This window comes from Gouania willdenowi, chromosome 17 (assembly GCF_900634775.1).
Source record: "Gouania willdenowi chromosome 17, fGouWil2.1, whole genome shotgun sequence".
Lineage (NCBI taxonomy): Eukaryota > Metazoa > Chordata > Actinopteri > Blenniiformes > Gobiesocidae > Gouania > Gouania willdenowi.
In genome coordinates, this window is record NC_041060.1 from 4,372,380 (window position 1) to 4,393,776 (window position 21,397).

The 21,397-nt window shown below is 38.0% G+C and overlaps 1 protein-coding gene across 1 annotated transcript in view; it reads right to left on the minus strand.

Moving 5' to 3' along the window:
- ephb3a (eph receptor B3a) overlaps positions 1 to 21,397 on the minus strand; it is a 67,482-nt gene that overhangs the window by 11,701 nt on the left and 34,384 nt on the right. The window contains exons 5-13 of the mRNA XM_028472465.1: positions 17,692 to 18,027; positions 15,800 to 15,924; positions 12,231 to 12,387; positions 11,419 to 11,527; positions 11,263 to 11,315; positions 9,853 to 9,975; positions 8,422 to 8,669; positions 1,504 to 1,719; positions 103 to 252 (exon numbers count right to left, since the gene is read on the minus strand). Coding sequence (XP_028328266.1) covers positions 103 to 252; positions 1,504 to 1,719; positions 8,422 to 8,669; positions 9,853 to 9,975; positions 11,263 to 11,315; positions 11,419 to 11,527; positions 12,231 to 12,387; positions 15,800 to 15,924; positions 17,692 to 18,027 — 1,517 coding nt within the window. The remainder of the gene's footprint in view (positions 1 to 102; positions 253 to 1,503; positions 1,720 to 8,421; positions 8,670 to 9,852; positions 9,976 to 11,262; positions 11,316 to 11,418; positions 11,528 to 12,230; positions 12,388 to 15,799; positions 15,925 to 17,691; positions 18,028 to 21,397) is intronic.

Sequence of the window (21,397 nt, forward strand, 5' to 3'; positions counted from 1 at the left end):
CACACACACACGCACACACGCACACACTGCTGCTGCAGCAGATAACCACAGCTGAGGAAATAAAAAAAGCTCTTTAGAGAACGTTTAGTTTCTGTCACTCACGTCCTGGTTGCTCATGTCCCAGTACGGCCGTTCTCCGTATGAAACCACCTCCCACATGACGATGCCGTAGCTCCACACGTCGCTGGCTGACGTGAACTTCCTGAACGCGATGGCCTCCGGCGCCGTCCACCGAATGGGAATCTTCCCTCCCTGTTTACACACGCACTAATTAACACACAGCTGAGGAATGTTACACACACACACACACACACACACACACGTGCAAAGGGAAAATATTGTCTTAAAGAAAAACTGAAAAGGATGACGTGATATAAACGTGCCACTGGTACTTTAGCGTAGGATCAGTGTTACTTTAGTCAGCAAATTTTCATTTAATTTAATTCAATTTAACTTTATTCCTATATCTCTAATTACAACAATAGTCATCTTGTCACGCCCCAACACAAAATATAAAATTGTTAAGAAAAGAAACAACAATTCAACAAGTAACAAGCATTTCGTTTTAGTCTAGTTTAAATTTAGTCATCAGAACTCAGTTATAGTCTAGTTTTACTCAATGAAATGACATTAAGATATTAGTCGACTAAAATCTATGGGAGAAGAGTGTTCAAGTCATTTTGTGTATTTTTTATTTTTGCTTGTGCTCGTTGTCATTTTGTGTGTTTTTGTTGTTGTTTTCTAAATTTATCTCTTTTTTTAATATTTTTTTGTTGTGATTTTGTGTTTTTGGACTCGTTTTTTGTACATTTGTTGTAGTTTTGTGTGTTTCTATGCATTTTTCTTTCTTTCATGACGAGTTCTGATTGGATTCCGCCACCATGTGATGAAATGATAGTTTAGACTTTATTAGTCGACAAAAATATCAAAATATTTTAATATAGGTTTTGTTAACGTGCTTTTTTTTTTTTTTTTTTTAAATGAGTCATAGTCTAGTTTTTGTAACTCCCGTGGGGAGTGGGGGTGGGGCATACAAATATTATTACTATAATATAATATATACACATATATAATGTAATATATATTATAAAATATATGATTATAATTATTTTATAAAATTAACACATTAGCCATAAAATGTGATATCGGTCATCGGTTTAATACAACATATTAAAAATAAAAACATGACATTTTTTCCGTTTCTACGTTGAATAAGTTTTCTTACGATGTTTTTTTGTGGAATAAATCACATTAAAAGTAGGCGTAACTTGTTATATCCATGCAGAGATATGTCATGTGACTTAAAATTAGGTTAAGGAGAAGCGGTCTGTGTATATAAGCTAACATCGCTAACTGTAATAGCAACGTTTCCACCCATAGAGGGCAGTCACTCGTACTTTATCTTGAAAAAATACTAAAACAAATCAATTAACACTTCTTCAAGCAGAATAAAGTGTTTTTGTGTCCAGTTACTGTACTTTCAAAATAAGAGCGTCCACGTACCAGAGAGCTGGTGTAGGTGGGGTCAGCTGACGTGTCGTCCAGAAAGCGCGACAGCCCGAAATCAGAAACCTTGCACACCAAGTTGCTGTTGACCAGAATGTTCCTGGCAGCGAGGTCTCGGTGTACGTAGTTCATGTCTGAGAGATACTTCATCCCCGCCGCGATGCCTCGGAGCATCCCCACCAGCTGGGTCATGGTGAAACGCCCGTCGTTCAGCTGGAGGGAAAAGCACAAAGGACAAACAGGAGGCGTCAATAACAAGCAACGGATGCAGTAAATAAAGACAAGGAGAAAAAGTGTAGGAGGCGTTTGTAAAATGTGAACAAACAGGGAACGTCAGAGAGGCTGAGAGATAAAGAGGAGGAAGAGGAGGAGGAGGAAGAGCATCACTCATCATCACTGCCACGTAAACACGACACCTGTCAGAACGCTGCAGACAGACGACCTTTTCATGCATGATGTCCAATTAGCTGATTAATGAGAGTCTTTATATCACTGTCTCACTAAAGCCAATACAGCTCCCCATTGACTCCATTTAATAACAACAACAAAAGGAACAAAACATTTTTAAAAATCATTCCACATCCAAACCAGCTTGGTCGTCTCTAACTGAGCAGTAATATAATGTCAAACACTAAACTCTGGGCTTCATTTAAAGGTCCCACATAATACAAATGTCACTTTTCAATGGGAACAGTAATATGTCTCCATAGCCTCATTATGAGGCTCAAAGGTCCAGTACTACATAGCTGGATTTCCTCTTATCGCGCTAACTTTTTCTATCCAGCACTTTACCCAGAATGAGACACGCTGATCATGCATTCATTCATACATACATCAATTGAGGAGGTCTTCTTAAATAGAAACACGTGTGTGCTGTAATAAAGTGAAATGATCAGAGCGATGTTCGTTCATCATCCCATGGATTTTTACGCATAAACAGTGTCAGCAGTTTCCTGCCTGTGTTCCTTCCTTCCTGCTTTTACTGTAGCTACAGTGTTGTTTTTGGTCTGAATTATGGATTCAAATTCTTCATATTATTAAAGAATTATTCCTCATTTGTGACGTAAGCTGCTCTAAACAGTTCCTCTGTGATTGTGATTGGTCTGACGCTGTAATCACCACCTCTGTCACTAGAGTACGTAGCCAGGCTTAACTTAGCATGAAGCTAACGTAGATAAATCCAGGATATACTGATCCAGCTTCGTAGTGCAGGCCCAGAAAGTGAAAATGTAGGATTCCTCCATGCCTCGTTTGCTCCACATTTTGTTAAAAGCAGAGGTGAAAGTAATGGATTACAAATACTCACGTTACTGTGTGGCGTTTATGGGTACTTGTACTTTTGAGTATATTTCTAAATCAGTAATTTTACTTGCACTCAGGTATGTTTTAAAAGAAGTAATTTGCTACATTACATTACACTACACCCAACCGTTACGGAGTAAATCATTATTTTTTGTTTTAAAATGATCAACAAACATTGTGAAACTAGAAAAAATGAAGGGCTCTATTTTCCCATGCGCGTAAGTCCAAAAAGCAGCACAGCAGCGCTATTTTTGGCTGCACGCTATTCTCCCCCGTACTTAAATCAGTTACTGCACGCCTTCATCCCAGTGACGCAGTGTGGGTGGAGCAGCATTGAAATGTGGGTGTTCCCATTCAAATCTGGCTTTACGCGTATTCTCCGGTGTGCGTTTTACGCGCTACCAACCCTGCAATAAGTGCAGCGCCCCGATAAGGTGAAACACTATATTAGAAGTCTGAACTTAGTTACATTTGAAGCCATACGGACTCATAATATTGCAGAAGAAAAGAATCGATCCAAAGCAAAGCGACACTGACGCTGTCACAGGGGTGGGAGGAGTCACACAAGCACGCCAAAGGATTGACCATCAGCGTTTTTTAATATGTTCACATTTACAAGTTCTAGACGGCACAAAATGTTACATTTCATTTTATTTTACCCGTGCGTTGAGGAGCCTATCAGCTGTGTGTGTGTGCGTGTGTGTGCGTGTGTGTGTGTGTGTGTGTTGCTGCTGCAGCTCGTTACAAACTCTGACAGATGTCAGGCTGATTAAACTATTTTAACACTGTGTACCATGTACAACATAAAGCCACAGTTTGCTCACACTACAAGAGTAAAAAACTAGTGAAACATTATTGACAGATGGTGGTGATGATGTAATGTGCATGGACGCTGATGATGATGATGATGATGATGAAGCGCTGATCAAAAAGAGAGATTTTAACTTTGACTCAGACAGAATGCCGCCGATCCTCACAGTGCAATAATCTGATCAATGATCTGATCAAATCAACTTGTTACATTGTTTATCAACGAAGGCGTTTCAAATTAAAAGTGAACTTTGTCATTTTCACGGTTTTCAATGACATTTACAAGCGTTGGCAAAATTCCATGTTCCGTGATTTCTAGACTGGCAAAAAAAAAAAGGACATCAGCGCCTCCTTTCCATCAACTCGCCTTCATTCACAGACAACGCGCTTTTTGGCTCCTTACGCGCAGTGAGCGTGTCAGGAACCTGGACCGGAGAATACGCGAAGGAAAGAAGCACTTACTTCCGGACGGGAGAATGGATCCCTAAATGACTAGACAACACTCAAATGCATCACATCAAAGACGATCAATCAGAATAAATGTAATGCACCACACCAAAACAACTTTCTTTGGTTCAGGTTCAGGTTTCTACTAGGGCTGGGATAAATGATTATTTTTCAAACGATTAGTCGAGCGATTTTTCCTTTGATTCATCAATTAATCTAATGATTCATTTTTTCAGTTCGATTCTCTTCGATTCGATTATCAATTATCTCCACATTACTTGACTAAAAGTAATTTATACATGTTGATTTACATATATATATATATCTAAAATGGAAAAAAAAACATGAATTCCTCAACATTGCAATATACTCTGTTTAATGCTCTTCAACTCAATCACAGTGATATGTAAATGTGTGCGGCTGCTGTTGCTGCTGCCGCTGATGTCACGGCGGGTGTTTCCTCCTTGTCCCGTTGACGCGCTGCCGTCCGGTCACACCCGTGAAAAAGGACGAGGGTTACGGGGCACAGATACCTTCAACAAAAGAGTGCGTGTCCTGCACTTTTGAAACTCGGAGGAGCCACTGGCGTTAGTTATTCTCCAGCACTGCCGTCGTTGTTTTGGTCAGACGACGCATCGGCGCGCACATTTTGCGTCGACATCATCGATTACGTCAAAGAATTGTCCCAGCCCTAGTTTCCACCTATTATGTTGTTACCCACATGGCACATTTGGCATGGCACTGTTCAGCACCTGAGATTTTTATTTTATTTCGAATTTAATTTTACATTTTGACAAATATTTTACTTTACAAAGATACCTTTGAGGAAAATAAATTAAATTCCAAATGTGCAAGATGTGGTCTCTTCCTTTTTAAGTTTCTACATGAGATGTTTACTGTATGCAAGGGAACCGCGGCAAAATTTATTACCAAAAATAAACGTGGGGGGTGAAAGTAACTAATAACTTTTGCTTTGAGTACTATTTCATTGAGCTACATTTTACTTGTACTTGAGTATTTTATGTATGACTTACTTGTACTTGAGCACAATATCAATCAAAGTAACAGTACTTCTACTGTGGTTAAATGTGTGCTCAGATGGGATAATTTGAATTTGCTGTGTTTGTGACATCATAAGAGGAATAACTCCTCCCCCTGCCTCTCCACAGGGAGGTGAGCTCCACCCTCACTAACACGTGGTTTGGTAAAGCTCAGTATTTTTTCACTTCCAAGGTCAGATTAAATGTTTTGATTAATGAAAGCACTGCTTTAAAACTTTTACTATGAAGGTTTTCAACATTACTTCAAATTAAACTTGAACCTTTAGAGAGAAAAAGGGAATCCTTTTTTAACCATGTCATGTAAGAGCATGTTCAGAGTTTACTAACAAGGTAAATGTCAATAGGCAATTTTAAAAATCAATATAAACTCCTGCAGGATTAAATGAAACTGTATGTGGGTGATGTATGTCACACTTTTTTCCATCTACAGCAGCGGAAAAATGGAACATTTCTCAAACATAATCAATTCCTTCTTTCACTCTGCGATGAGGAAGCAGAGAACACGAGACGGGACATAAACACGCACACGAATCAGTCGAGACGGATGGAAGCATAAACACGCAGCAGGCCTTCAAAGCTACAGTGTGTGTGTGTGTGTGTGTGTGTGCGTCTGGTTCCCATGTGGGTGACACACACACTTAGACAGTTTGTGCTAGCGTTGCGTGTAATGTTAGCTCCACAGCCTCCTCCGTGTGAGTTCCTCTGACTCACCCGCTGGGTGACACTGGTGGGTGAAGTCCAGGCTTCTTTCTGTTTGTTTGCAGGAAAGCTATTTTTAAAAATAATGTAAGATAGGAGGAAGAAATGCAGACCTATTATGTATGAGGTACATCACTTTCTCTTCCTGTTGCAGTGTTTGATTTTATTCCACAGCTTTCTTCGTATGAGAGAATGGTTCGGTTTAATTTGAATTACTTCCTTTTGTGAAATGTAAACCACTGATAATACTCCTTCTAATGTCCCACCCTAACTCTCTCTCCCTTGTTTCTTCCCCCTCACCATGGGGTAACGCTGCCCTCTCTTTTTATATCTTTCCTCTAATAACATTTTTCTTTACCCTTCCTTCGGGAGGGCTGGTGATGGTAAAACAATAAATAATACTAATTGTAATTTTGCAAAATGACAGAAATGCAGAAAGAAATACAAAGATGACTCCAAAAATACACGAAAGGACAACGAAAACACACCAATATGATAGAGAAAATACAAAACGGTAACCAAACACACAAAAAATAAACAAAAATATTACAGAATAACAAAAATGCCCCAAAATATAAAAAAAATGAAAACACCCAAAAATATACAAAATAACAAAAACATCATCAAAAACACAATAAAATATAAAATAAAATAAAATATACAAATTGACTCCAAAAACATACAAAATTACTGAGAAAATACACAAAAACATAGAAAATAACAAAACCACACAAAATAGCTCTTAAAAACTTACAAAATTGAAGAAAAATACACAAAAAGACTGCCACGTTAAGTAAAAATAACAGAATAATTTACAAAACATTAGCAAAAACCCGTAAAGTAAGAGAAAAACATACAAAATGACACACAATTACTCTCAAAAAAACATGAAAGGACGACAAAAACACAGAAAATAAAGGAGAAAAATACAAAACAATAACCAAAATGAACAAACATTACTCCGAAAACACCTCTAAAAAATTTACAAATGGAAAGAAAAATACACAGAAAGACTACCCAATTAAATGAAAATAACAATTTACAAAACATCATTAAAAACACATAAAATAAGAAAAAATATCCAAATTGACTCTATAAAAAACACATAAAACTACAGAAATGTGAACAAAGCTTTCTGTTCTTTTCTTTGTTAGTACTCAGATTAGTGATTATTACCTTCACCTTTATCTGATAAAAATGTTTAATCTCCTGCAGCTTTAAATAAAAATTGGTCTCAAAATCAAAGGAAATTGAAGTGAAGATCCTGCAGGGAAATATATCTGTCACTTAGTGTTTGAATATTACATCCTTTAAAGGTTTAAGTGCAAACAAAGGCACATTAATGATGAAATTGCTAAAGAGCAGCTCATTGTTAGCACTGAACGGTTGATGCTAGCAGCTCAGCATTGGTCGTTAGCGACCGGTTCACCAGGTAGACTCCTTCCCCGTGTAGCCATGTTATTAAATGTAAATATAAAAGCCCCCACACAGCTGGAAACGTAACCAGCGACCTCTCACTCCTCATCCAGCCTTTGTTCAGCACTGTGTGTGTGTGTGTGTGTGTGTGTGTGTGTGTGTGTGTGTGTGTGTGTGTGTGTGTGTGTGTAGGCGGTTAGAACTGAACCCAAAAGTCTGATCTTTGATGGATTCTTTGCCCCCATGAGGAGAGCGTAACATGATGGCCAAAGGTGTGTGTGTGACAGCTTTCAGCAGGAGTTTGTACATTGGAAATGTGTCAGCGTCAGTGTGTCAGCGTCAGTCAGTCAGTCAGTCAGTCACACAGACACCGCTCCTGTCTCTAGGCTGAATATTACACATTTAATCTCCATCGCTCAGCAAACAGAGCCTCAGGGTGTTTTACATAAGAGTCAAACGTTCTGATAACCAAGAGATGTGTGTGTGTGTGTGTGTGTGTGTGTGTGTGTGTGTGTGTGTGTGTGTGTGTGTGTGTGTGTGTGTGTGTGTGTGTGTGTGTGTGTGTGTGTGTGCGTGTGTGCGTGTGTGTGTGTGTGTGTGATACACAAGCTGACATACAGACTGACTTAAAAAAAAAAAGACGTACAAATACTCCAACAACACAAAAAAAATAACGAAAATACACCAATTGACAGCAAAAACACACAAAGCGACTCCAAAAACAGACAAAATGACTCCCAAAAAATAACGAAAATACACAACATGACTGTAAAAACACACATAAAAAAATGAAAATACACAAAAAGACTCCAATAACACACAAAATGACAGCAATTTACAAAATGAATCCAAAAAATACACAACATGGTAAAAAATGAAATAAAATGACTCCAAAAACACAGAGGAAACACCAAAACACACAAAATTATTCCATAAACACACAAAATGGCAAAAAAGAAAAGACAGAAAACAACAAAATACACAAAAGAACAAAAATACACCAAAAGAAAACAACAAAATACACCAACTGACACCAGAAATATGCAAAATGACAAGAAAAATACACAATATCACTGTAAAAACACAAAACAAAAATTAAAAGACACAAAATGATTCCAAAAACACAAAATAGCAAAAAAGATGTAAAAAAGCAGCTGCTGTCAATCTTCCCTTCACTCACCCTCAGAAATGAGTCCAAGGCTCCGTTCTCCATGAACTCAGTGATGATGAGGACGGGGCAGCTCCGGGTCAGAACCCCCTCCAGGCGGATCACGTTGGGGTGGTCAAACTGACCCATGATGGAGGCCTCGGCCAGGAAGTCCCGCCTCTGGCGCTCTGTGTAGCCGGCCTTCAGCGTCTTTATGGCCACCACCATCTCACGGCGGCCGGCCTGCTTCAGACGGCCACGGCACACCTCGCCAAATTCTCCTGGGGGAGGGGTGGGGGAGGGGGGGTGATTGGAGTGAGGGAAGGAGGGAAAGAGGAGGGAGGGAGGTCACGGGGGGGAGAGGGGGGGGGGTGTTACTGGTTGGTGAAGGAACTGATTTAAAAGAGTCGTGGGTTTGGCTTCAATAGGAGTGAACTACTGAGGTAGAGGAGGGAGGGGGCGGGGGGGGAGGGGTCAGGGGTCAAAGATGTCGGGCAGAGAGTGAATGGATCTACAGTGAAATCTGGGGATGGTGTGGGTGTGGGGCGACAGGAACTTAGGGTTGAATCTGGTGTCTGAGCACCGACGTTTGTAAAGAAAAACACAGAAAACCAGGACGGTTACACCTCATGCACAGGAAGTAGCACTGATGGACGTTTCTGCAGCATTGCATGTAATAGATGTTACAAAAAAGTAAATGTTATGGTTTTTCTGAAGCTGCATTACACTGGACTAACAGTTATTTAAGTGTTAGGAGGCAAGTTGTGTATTTAATGGGAGTTTTTCCAGATGTAAAGCTTGTGAAATACACAGATTAACTAAAAAAACTTGATTTGATTTGAAAAAAGACATAAAATGACTCCAAAAACACAGAAAACAAAAAAAATACACAGAATGACTCCAAAAAGCCACAAAATGGCAAAAAAAAAACAACACTAAAATGACTCCAACGACACAAAAAATGACAGAAATACACTAATTGACACCAAAATCACACAAAATGGCAAAAAAAAACCAAAAAAAGATTCCAAAAACACACAGAAAACCACAAAATCACACCAATTGACACCACAAACATGCAAAATGTCAAGAAAAACACACAACATAAGTGTAAAAATAGACATAACAAGAATGAAAATACATAAAATGACTCCAAAAAACACATATGATGGCATAAAAGACAACAATAACACACAAAATAGGAACAGAAATGCACAAAATGATTCCAAAAACACACGTTGGGGTGATTGCATTGACCCATGATGGAGGCAATATAAATGTTATTGTCACTGTGTAATTTGTGGAGCCCAGGAACAATAACTGATAAACAAACAAATAAACACTGACTCCTCCCACCGAGGGCACGCTACACATGCAACCACTTCTGATCTAATAAATCATTCATCACCATCACATATTCCTCTGTCCTCTCACACAAACAACAGCAGCGTTATTGTTGTTTACCTGCTCCGATTACTTCCTCTATCTTCACACAGGAAATGTCGATTTCCTTCGCAAACTCGTGGATGGCGTCGTTTGGATCCTCGTAGGTAAACGGGTCGATGTAAACTTTGACTCCTGGAGAAACTGAGAAAGAATGTTTAAAGAATGAGCATTAATAATGAATCACGTCCAAAGGTTAAATATAGGATGGAAGTTAATGTACTTTTTACATCTACAGCTAAAAATGTTGGCATTTAACCACTTGCTGTAAAAAACAAAACAAAAAAAAAAAAACGTAAATATTTAATTGCAAATATAAAGCAGTTGAAGTGGATGATGTTAATTTTCGATGCCTTTTGGCAAATGACTCAAAAAAAAAACCACCCAAAATTAGAAAAAAAACACTCAAATAATTCTAGTAACACACAAATATACATTAAAAACAAAGACAAAATGAAAGAAAACACACACAATGACCACATAACCACAATAAAAATACTCAGAATAAGTCCAATGCCACACACAAAAAAACTAAAAAAATACACAAAATGACTCTAAAACCACAAAAAAGAAAGAAAATACACCAAATGACCCCAATAACAAGAAAAAAGAAATAAAAACACATAAAATGATTCCAAAAACACACAACACAACAATAAAAATGCACAAAACAACTCCAGTAAGGCAAAAAAAAACTACATTAAAAAGTAGGCAAAATGACAGAAAACACACGACCAAAAAACACAAAACTACAGTGGAAATACACAAAATGAGTCCAATAACAGAAAAAAATTACAAAAATACACTGACACCAAAAATGCACAAGTTGACACCAAAAAAATGCGAAATGGCAAGAAAATCCCACAAAATGAATCCAAAATAACACAAAATACCAATAAAAATACAAAAAATGACAACTAAAAACACAAAATGACTCCAAAAGAACACAAAATGGCAAAAATATACATGAAATGATTCCAATTACACAAACAAAATAGCAACAAAAAACCCACTAAAATCACACACCAAAATTAACAAAACAAACAAACAAACCAAATGAAGCCAAAAATAAGCAAAATGGCAACAAAAACACTCCAAAGATATTAAATGACTCCACTAACGCAACAAAAATACAAAAAATGACTTTTAATGGCAAAAAACCCTAAATAACAACACTAAAATGACACACAAAACCAGAACAAGAACGTAGAAAAATGAAAGTAGAAAAAACTAAACAGAATCACACGTTTGTGTTCCCATCTGTGATAACGGCTCTAATATTGATTCACGTTGTTTGTGCTGCACATGTATCCACTTTATATTTTTCAGCTCTAAATTAGATTTCCTCTGAGCAAACGAGGAAATGTTTTTATTAGATGATTGATGGTATGAGTGACCTTAACTATGTTTAACTATGGAGGCATGACTTACTGTACTGCTGCAGCTTCTCTGTGTACTCCAGCTCTGAGCCGCTGCGCTGCTTCCTGTAAACAACAACCACAACGACGACAACAACAAAGTCACATTCCCAGCTCTAATAAACCAAACCATTAAAGCATCATCTATCCCACACAATCCAACCCTTACTTGAGGCAGACCACAGCCATAACCACCAGGGCCACGATGACCAGCAGACCTGCAGACGCTGAGCCGATGATCAGAGGAAGTTGGTCCTGGACCGACTTCTGAGGGTCACCTGGTACCAATCAATACCAGCAGATTATAGATTAAAGACAAGAAACGGCTCCCAGTTTAAAACCATTCAAGCTCAACCATCATTAGAAGAAGTGCAGCAGCACGGCATCAGTAACAGAGAGACACAAAAGAACTAGAAAAAGACACAATGACTCTGGAAACACACAAAACACAACAAATGAATCCCAAACACACAAAATGACAAAAAGATGCATCAAAAACACTCAAAATGACAAAAGAAAGGTTAAAATGGCTCCAAAAACACACAAAATTACAACAAAACAAACAAATGAATCCCAAACACACAAAACAACCACACACAAATATCACAAAAATGTGAGAAATAAGCACAAAATGACAAAAATAACACACACACAATGACGAGAAAAACATTCTAATAACTCGAAAAAAGCACAAAACACAAAAATGACAAAATGACAAGAAAAACATTCAAATAACTTAACAAAAAAAACATAAAATGGCAACAAAACCCAAAAATCACAAAAGAAAAATCATAAAAAACACAAAAAAAAAACACAAAATGGCTCCAATAACAAACAAAACCACAACAAATTAAAAAAACACAAAATGACAAAATAAAAACATTAAAATACTTCAATAACACAAAACAACAGCAAAAACACACAAAAAGAAAAGCACTAAAATCACTGATACCACACAGAACTACAATAGTCTGGTCGTACTGTGGAGGCTGGTGCTGAACTCCATGGGGTTGCTATAGCGACCGTATCCAGCGACGGTCCGAGCTCTGACCTGGACCACGTAGGGCGTGGCCCCCCGGAGCCCCTCCACCTTAGCTGAGCTGTGCTGGGAGGTGACGGTGTGGGACATGGGCTGGCCCTGTGCACACACACACACACACACAATAACAGCTCTAGTTAAACACACATAGTTTTGGAGTTTAACTTGTAAAAATGTATTTGGACTAAATGGTATGAAACATTGGTGACCATCTGTCTAACTTCATACAGGTCTATCCCAGTCACTGAGCTCACTGTTGGCTCAGAATCAACCACAACAACACACAGTCTGCCCTCTTCCCATCATGCATCTTGATGCCATGTGTTACCCAGGAAACCATGCCGACACCCAAGCTTCTTCCCGATTGGTCAATGTTCCTGTTTGGCTCAGTGCCAGATGATTGCTTTTTAAATCAGATTCACTTCAACTTTCATTAAAATTCTCCAGAAATGAGAATGTTTTTATCACAGCAGAGACACAAACATCTGATTTTATCGGAAGATCACGTTAATCAACATTTATGTCAGCATTTCACTAGGAAAGCAAGGAATCTCTGTTTGTGTTTGTGTGTGTGTTTGTGTGTGTGTGTGTGTGTGTGTGTGTGCGTGTGTGTGTGTGAGTGTGTGTGTGTGTGTGTGTGTCAGCTATGTCGGATTTGTTTGGACGCCCCGCCCCCACCTCCTGAGTCGATGATGTCATCAGTCCTACCTCTACAGTGATGATGTCATTAGTCCTACCTCTGCATTGATGATGTCATCAGTCCTACCTCTGCATTGATGATGTCATCAGTCCTACCTCTACAGTGATGATGTCATTAGTCCTACCTCTGCATTGATGATGTCATCAGTCCTACCTCTGCATTGATGATGTCATCAGTCCTACCTCTACAGTGATGATGTCATTAGTCCTACCTCTACAGTGATGATGTCATCAGTCCTACCTCTGCATTGATGATGTAATCAGTCCTACCTCTGCATTGATGATGTCATCAGTCCTACCTCTGCATTGATGATGTCATCAGTCCTACCTCTACAGTGATGACGTCCCACCTTCAGACACAACCTCATCTGGCCATCAATGAAAAAGCTACTGACCCTCCCACTTTTCTATAGTAATAAATACTTCCTACTAACACTGCACTAGTATAAATAATGACTAATCAGAGCATTAATACAAAGAGCTGTTGTTGTTTTGTTTGTTTTTGGAATCATTTTGTGTATGTTGATTGTTGTATTGTGTGTTTTGTGTATGTTGATTGTTGTATTGTGTGTTTTGTGTATGTTGATTGTTGTATTGTGTGTTTTGTATATGTTGATTGTTGTATTGTGTGTTTTGTGTATGTTGATTGTTGTATTGTGTGTTTTGTGTATGTTGATTGTTGTATTGTGTGTTTTGGAGTCATTTTGTATTTCGTCTTTTTTTATTTTGTGGGTTCATGTCATTGTTTCATGTGTTTTTGGAATAATTTTGTAAAATTCTTTCTAGTCATTTTGATGTGACTTTTCAAACTTGGTGTGTTTATGTCGTTTTGTGTGTTTTTTAGAGGAAGTTTGTAAAAAATAAATTCTAATTTTGTGTAGTTTTTGGAATCATTTTGTTATAATGTTTCCAATTTTGTGGGTTCATGTTGTTTTTTGTGTTTTTGAAGTCATTCAATTTTGTTGTCTTTATTTTGTGAATTCTTGGAATAATTCAGTTTATTTCACTAAAAAATTGTTTATGTTGTTGTTTTGTATAGGTTTCAGTTTTTTATATTTCTAGTCATCTTGTGTGTTTTTAGATTTTTGATTTGTTTATTTTTCTGTCATTCTGTGTATTTTTGGTGTCTTGTATTTTTTTTTGGAGTAATTTTGTAATATTTTGTTGCGCTCTTGTTTTTTCATTGTTATAATTTCATGGGTTTTTTGGGGTCGTTTTGTGTTTTTGGAGTTATTTATGTGTATTTTTGGTGTCACTTTGTGCATTTTTCTAACCAGCTTGTGTGTTTTTGGAGTAAATTTGGGTATTTTTCTGTCATTTTATGTGTTTTTAGAGTCATTTTACGTGTTTACTTTGGCAGCCACTCTAAACTAGACGTGGGACCTCATGTGGCCCCTGAGCCGCCTGTTGCCTATGTCTGCTCTGCTTGTATTTAGTTATTCATGTTCCCTGGCCCAGTCCATCCAAAGCCAGCAGAGCTTTTGTCTTTAGTCCAGCTGTGAGCTTCGTTCTGACCTTTTACTGCTTTTGTTTTGTTTTGTTTTTCAGAATAAAATCCCTCCAGAGCTGCGTCATTATTAAACCACTGGCACCAACAGGCTGCTACTTTATGAGCTGCTCATGTCCAATCAATATGCACCATTAACCTGAAGATATTTTCATTTAAAATTCCATCAGGTTTGGATGAAGAATAAATAAGTCCTCAATGCTCCTGCTGAACTTCTATTCATAATTTAATTATTATTAATCAGAGCAGTGACCGAGCGCACACACACACACACGACCTCAAAACACACAAAAGAACAACAAAAATGCACAAAAATATTGAAAGATACACACAATTAGAAGATTATACCAAAGAACAACATAAAAACACAAAATGACTCCAAAAAACACACAAAACAACAACAAAAAAACACACAAAACAACAATACTACACATAAGTGAGAAAAATGGGCAGAATGTTGACAAAAATACAAAAAAAAAAACGGGTCTAAAAAGAAATTGTATAAATGTACAGCTAAAAACATATAAAATGTCTCCAAAAAAACTAAAGAAAAAAATGAAAGACGTAACTACACAAAATAAATCTAAACGACAAACAGCAAAAAACACATTGTATATTTCTAGTCACCTCGTGTCTTTTGGAATTTTCAAATGACTGAAAAATATACAAAATGACACCAAAAGTTTACATATTTTACTAACAAAAACACACAAGATGGCAACAAAAATGTAAAAACAATAATTCAAAAAACAGACAAAATGACAAGACAATAAACAAATTAATAGAAACACAAAATTACATAATAATAAAAAACAACAAAAACACATAAAATTAGAAAATAAATACACAAAATGACTCCAAAAATACACAAAATTGGAATAAAATTAGCAAAAATCACTCCAAAAACACACATAACAACATAAACGCACAAAATGAAAATAAAAATAAGAAAAAGACTCATCATGGTCATTATTCTAAATGCTAACATGAAAACATTAATGTTGATCATGTGACCCTCAGATCAAATACTTCTTTATGGTTGTGATAAAATGATGGGTTTCCCTTATTTATATTGTTTTTAAATGTAGGTTGTGTTGTTGTGTTGATGCAGAGCGGGTCAGTCACACACACACACACACACACACACACACACACACACACACACACACACACACACACACACACACACACACACACACACACACACACACACACACACACACACACACACACACACACACACACACACACACACACACACACACACACACACACACACACACACACACACACACACACACTCACCCTCTCATGGTATTTGATCTCATAGTCCAGGATGACTCCGTTGGGTTTCTCTGGGGGAAGCCACGACAGGCTGAGGGTGTCAGAGGTGGAGCGCATCAGATGGACGGTGGGCACGGCCGACGGAGCTGCACCAACACACACACACACACACACACACACACACACACACACACACACACACTGCTACATCACTGATGTTCTGCTTTCAAACATCTCAAAGGTTTCAGACAAGCAGCAGCAGCAGCAGCAGCACATGGTTCACCTTCACTGTCGAGCACTTTATTGATCGCTGGGACTCAATTGAAAGTCAATGTCGTGGCTCCATAAACGCCATGGTGATGGATTAAGTGCAGGTTAAGTGTTAGAGTGATTACTAAGTACAATCTGCTGCTTGGTAAATACATAAATAAACAACAAAGGGATGCGTAGGTGATGTCACTAATTACTACTTCCTGTTAATGAGCTCATTTAGTTACATTTATCATGGTCGGATGTAAATAGTCATTAGGACTTTTATCGACCTGTTCTCAATGGTTCTCAACATTGGGGAGGGGGTCCCCAGATGCCTTCAAAATACTAGGAATATTTTCTGAAAAATTTGAGCCAATTTTTGCTTATTTTTACCCTTTTTCTGCAACTACACCAAACTCAACATCTCTTAACATATTTTCATCACTTTTTCTTGCCATATTTTTGGTCTTTATTATTGTTTTGCTACATTAGTCCCATTTCTGCCACTTCTTCATCACATGTCAATCCCTTTTCTGCACAATCTTTTCCATTTCAACACATTTTCAGCACTTATAAACCCTTTCCACCACTTTTCCACCTAATGTCGCATATATTGACCCATTATTGTCACTTTTAACCACTTCTCACAATATTTCATGCTTATTTTTGACAATTGAAGCACATTCACCATTTGTCATGACATGTCAGTTTAAAATAATTGTTCCAATATTGACACTTTGAGCCCTTTTTACCACTTTTTCTGTCCGTTTTTTGGAACCTTTAACACAGGGGTCCAAATACATACCAGTTTGGTTTCAAGTGGGCTGCAGATTTTAGGCAGAAAATGAGCAATTTCAACATTATTCAGCGCTATAAATGTGTGATGGAAGTTTCACACAAAATCAAATCTTTTCTTTTTCATTGAGTTTGTAACCATTTTTTTTTTCAATTTGGGAAAATTTTGTGAAATAACTGTATTCAAATTTCAATATTTTGAAAAAGAAAGATTTCTTTCAACAATTTGCAAATAAAAATGACTGCCCTCATGTGATAAAAGCGTGGGAAAGCTGTGAGCCCCGCATTTGTGTATTTGGAAGGTCTGCAATATCTACAACTAAATTACTTGGTATTTTCACACAATGATTTATGTTTTCTGTAATTTGGACTTTATCCTGTAGTCCAAATTTAATGCTCTAAAGGGCCGGATTTGGCCCCCAGACCTTAAGTTTGACTCTTATGCTTGAACCATTTTGTGTGGTTTTTAAAATCCCATTTAACCTCCTTTTCCATCACATTTAATTTATTTTCATTACTTTTTCTTGCCATATTTTTGCTCATTTTAATGCATTTTTGCTACATTGCTCCCATTTCTGCCACAATTTCAATGCATTTTCTGCACATTTTTCTACTTTCAAGACATTTTTGGCATTTATGAACCCTTTCCACCACTTTTACATTTACATTCACCACCTTTTCCACCATTTTTCATCTCTTTTAACCATTTCATTTCTGCTTATGCACAACATTAAACTTCCTGGATAACAGTAGATATTATTCAGATGAATAAATACATGTGGTTATCACATAATTTTGCTGACATTATAGATAGTCCCCTTTATTCCCCCTTATATATGGCCCTGTCTCTACCTGATCACACTCACCTGCTTGGTTGGTGGTGATGTTGACGGTGGAGTATCGGGGTGACATCAGGTTCTTCCCTGAGACCCCGTTGACCGCCTGCACCTCAAAGCTGTATCGCGTGTGAGCCTGGAGGTTCCTCACCACCACCTTCCTCTGCCTCAGGCCCAGCCGACGAGGGCCCACGTCCACGTTGTCGTCGCAGCGCGTGCACGGGCTCCGGTCCCTCAGGCACTTCTTACACACCACGTTGTAGACCAGGTCGCTGCGCCCACCCGTGTCCTCAGGCTCCTCCCACTCTAGGGCCAGAGAGGTCTCGTTCACGCTGGAGATGACGTTGCGTGGCGCCGAGGGAATGGCTGCACAGATACAGACAGGGAGAGGAAAGTCACGCTTTAGGATTCCTTCTAAACGGTGGAATAAATGCTGTTACATCCCACAGAAATAGGCCGTTTGTCTAATTCTGGTTTTTCACACCAAGAACTTACATTTCCTCACATTTTCTAGCAGACAGAAACAACTCTGCTGTGTAGAAAAGGCTCTACACAATCAGAGACAATGAATTGAATCCAAAGACATTAACGGATCATTCCAACACATTTTCAGGACTCAAATATTCGGTCTATAAAAAATCTGATTTTTTTTTTTTTTTTTTACCATTTGTTTCATGATTATTCGATGTACATTTTTAGTTTGATCAGATACATACGTTTTGAGATAAGGACAATTTAGTAGAGTTTTGTGTCAATTTTTACTCGTCCTTATTTTTCTTCCATTTTCAGCTTCCAATATCTCAGGGATTACACGACATATGAAACTGAAATGTGGCTCTCAGAATATACAAAATGATCTGCTATACATCCTATCTGGTGGACATGTCAGACCCTCAAAATGGGAAAAAAGTGAAATAAACAACTTAGCATTAGCCTCAGCTCAGTGTAATTTGATCAGCTTTGTACATAGACTGTTCACATCACTAATGATTAGTCACATATGAGCATTGGTTCATTTGTAACAGTCTCTTGAACGCCAAAAAAATACTTTTTTTTACTGTGTTCATTAGCCCATAACTGCATAGTGGGAATGTAAGAAAAAATCTGGTCTCTGTTTTAATTTACAGTATAAAGGTTACTACCACTCGCCCTTATCTTCTCGCTCTCAACGAAGGCGGACGCTTTTTTTCTCTGCTCCCTCCCTCCCTTATCTCTCCTTGCTTGCTGCTCCTTCTTGTGCTGTTTTTTTGTCAGAATCCAATAGAAGCCTCTCTCTACTTCACTATCAAAAAACCAAAATTATGGAATTGATCAGCTGGTCTCTCAAAAACAATCAACCACATTTTTTTCGACAGAAAGAACGGGCAGTGGTGAGCCCACCTGTCCCGCTGGAACGTTTCCAGCTGGATACACGATAGACTCCTGGGAGAAGTGGAAGGTCGTGTGTCTGTCTATCCTTTCCGTTCAGGACATGGAACACGTCTACATAATTAGGATTATGACTGCAGGTATGCTGCTGATTGGAGCTGGCAGTTTTCTGATCTATCGCAAAGTCTGGATTACGTTGGCAGCTGCTTTGGGAAGTCATTTCCGATGGATGGTCCAGGGCTCTCTTCCCCTCTCCTTTCCTCACGTTTTCCCACTTTTCATCTAAACATGACGGCGCCGCAGATGGCTGCCTCGGTGTGTTGGTGGTTCTTCGCACCAACTGCCAAGTTAAATTCCTTGTGCTGTGTTAAACTGTACTTGGAGAATAAAATCCTTTGTGATTCTGATTCTGCTGAGGCCATTGTAACTTGCCTCTGTGTCTTAGAATAATTTAATAATAATAATTTATTGTTTATTTTTCACTAGTAACATAAAAAACATAAGAGCAATTGTATCTTTTGTATTTTTTAAAACATAATATTCATTATGAACACATTTTCTACAATTTATACTTTTTTATGTTTGTTGTGAAAAACTGAACAACACCGAAGTGTTGAAATAGTTGAAATGACAGATTAATGACACTAACGCAATTTAACATCATCTATAATCTCAGTGCTGCTGCTAAAGAAAAGTCACTGCATTCAGCAACGACACCATCATCTTCTATAATAAAAAAAAAAACCCTGCTGATATCTAGTAATAAAAATGCCAAACGATGCTCGGTTTGTCTGTAATCTTAAAATGAAGATCCGGTTTTGAGTTTGCTTTAATCTCAGTGACGTAAACTCTCATGCAGAAATCACATGAAAATTTGATTTATGGAAAAATGCATTTTAAAAAGAATGACTTTTCATGCTTCTATAAATCTGAGCACGAGATGTAGATAAACATTGTGTTTGAAGGATTCATTCAGCCTTATTATAACGGAGCGATGAGGAAGTCGTGAGTCAGTCTGTGCTCAGGCTGTAGGAGAAGGAAAATAAACAGCGAAGAGTAGAATTATCATTAAAGCCTCTGGCTCTGTTGTAGAGAGGTGTCAACTGGAGAAAGAAAACGGAAGACGTGGAATTTGAGCAGCACAAGTTTTTCTTCACTGAAAATAGATTGCTGGAATTTTAAAGTATTAAATGATAGTTATAGTTATGTTTATTAACATATTTACTCATAGACCTTATTCTTTTTAAGGCTTTAAGTTGAGACTTTTCATTTCTGCTGTCTCATGTTTTCTGCTCTCTTCTCGAGGTCAGCTTCCCAAAACACATCTTATCTCTCAGACACGGAGGCATCACACAGTCACATGCCTACACACACTCACATAGTCACACATACACACCCCATACACATCCATTCATACACACAAACACATAAACGCACACACCTCCACTCCCATGACAATCAGCAGACACCAGAGGACTGGCTGTTTTGACCCAAGAAGAAACTCTCTTTTCACCCTCTCCTATCACCTCCACCCTGTCCTCTTTATCTCCTGGGGGGAGGAGGGAAGGGGGACTGAGGGGGAATATACGTGATGAGTTAGAACTGGGTGCCACTCGATCATCGGACGTCCGCCCGGGCGGTCACTAATTTTGTCCATCTTTGTACTCCTTTTTATTTAGTTTTATAATAAACCTTTTTTATAAAATCATCAATGCCTCGCCTGGACTCCATCACTCAACCAGAGCAATAAATCATGTCTCCAAATGAGGTCAACCGCAAATTTGCCGTGACACTTTCAATATCCAGTATTTATGAATAATAACTCAGTTAATTTTGGAAAGGAGGAGCTAGCAATTGCATTATTACTACAATCATTGCAAACATTTCTGGTACATTTCCATAGGAACTTAATCTCTGGAATTTTGGGAATATTGAAAAATATACACTTTTCATGGGAATTTTCTATTGGAATTAATGGACAATTTGGAGTAACTTTGAAATTACTGATGCAAATTTATTTATAGATGACAACATTTTCCCAAATATATTTAACATCCCTGTGTGCCTCTTAATTTCCATGAAAAATGTTATATTTTGATTGTATTATTATTGCATGGAAGCAAATACTTATGTTACAATACAATATATCAAGTTGTTTTTTAAAATGACTCCCAATTTCGTGTTGGTTCCATTCATATTTCCCATGAAAAGTTTATATTTTTGAATGTTCCCAAAATTCGTGAGCATATGCTCCCGTGTGGAAATTTGCCAGGAATCCCCCCCCCCCCCCCCCCCCGCCCCGTTAATTACTAAAGCCTGTTCCTAAACATTCAAAGTGTTTTTATTTCGCAAATAAATGGATTAAATG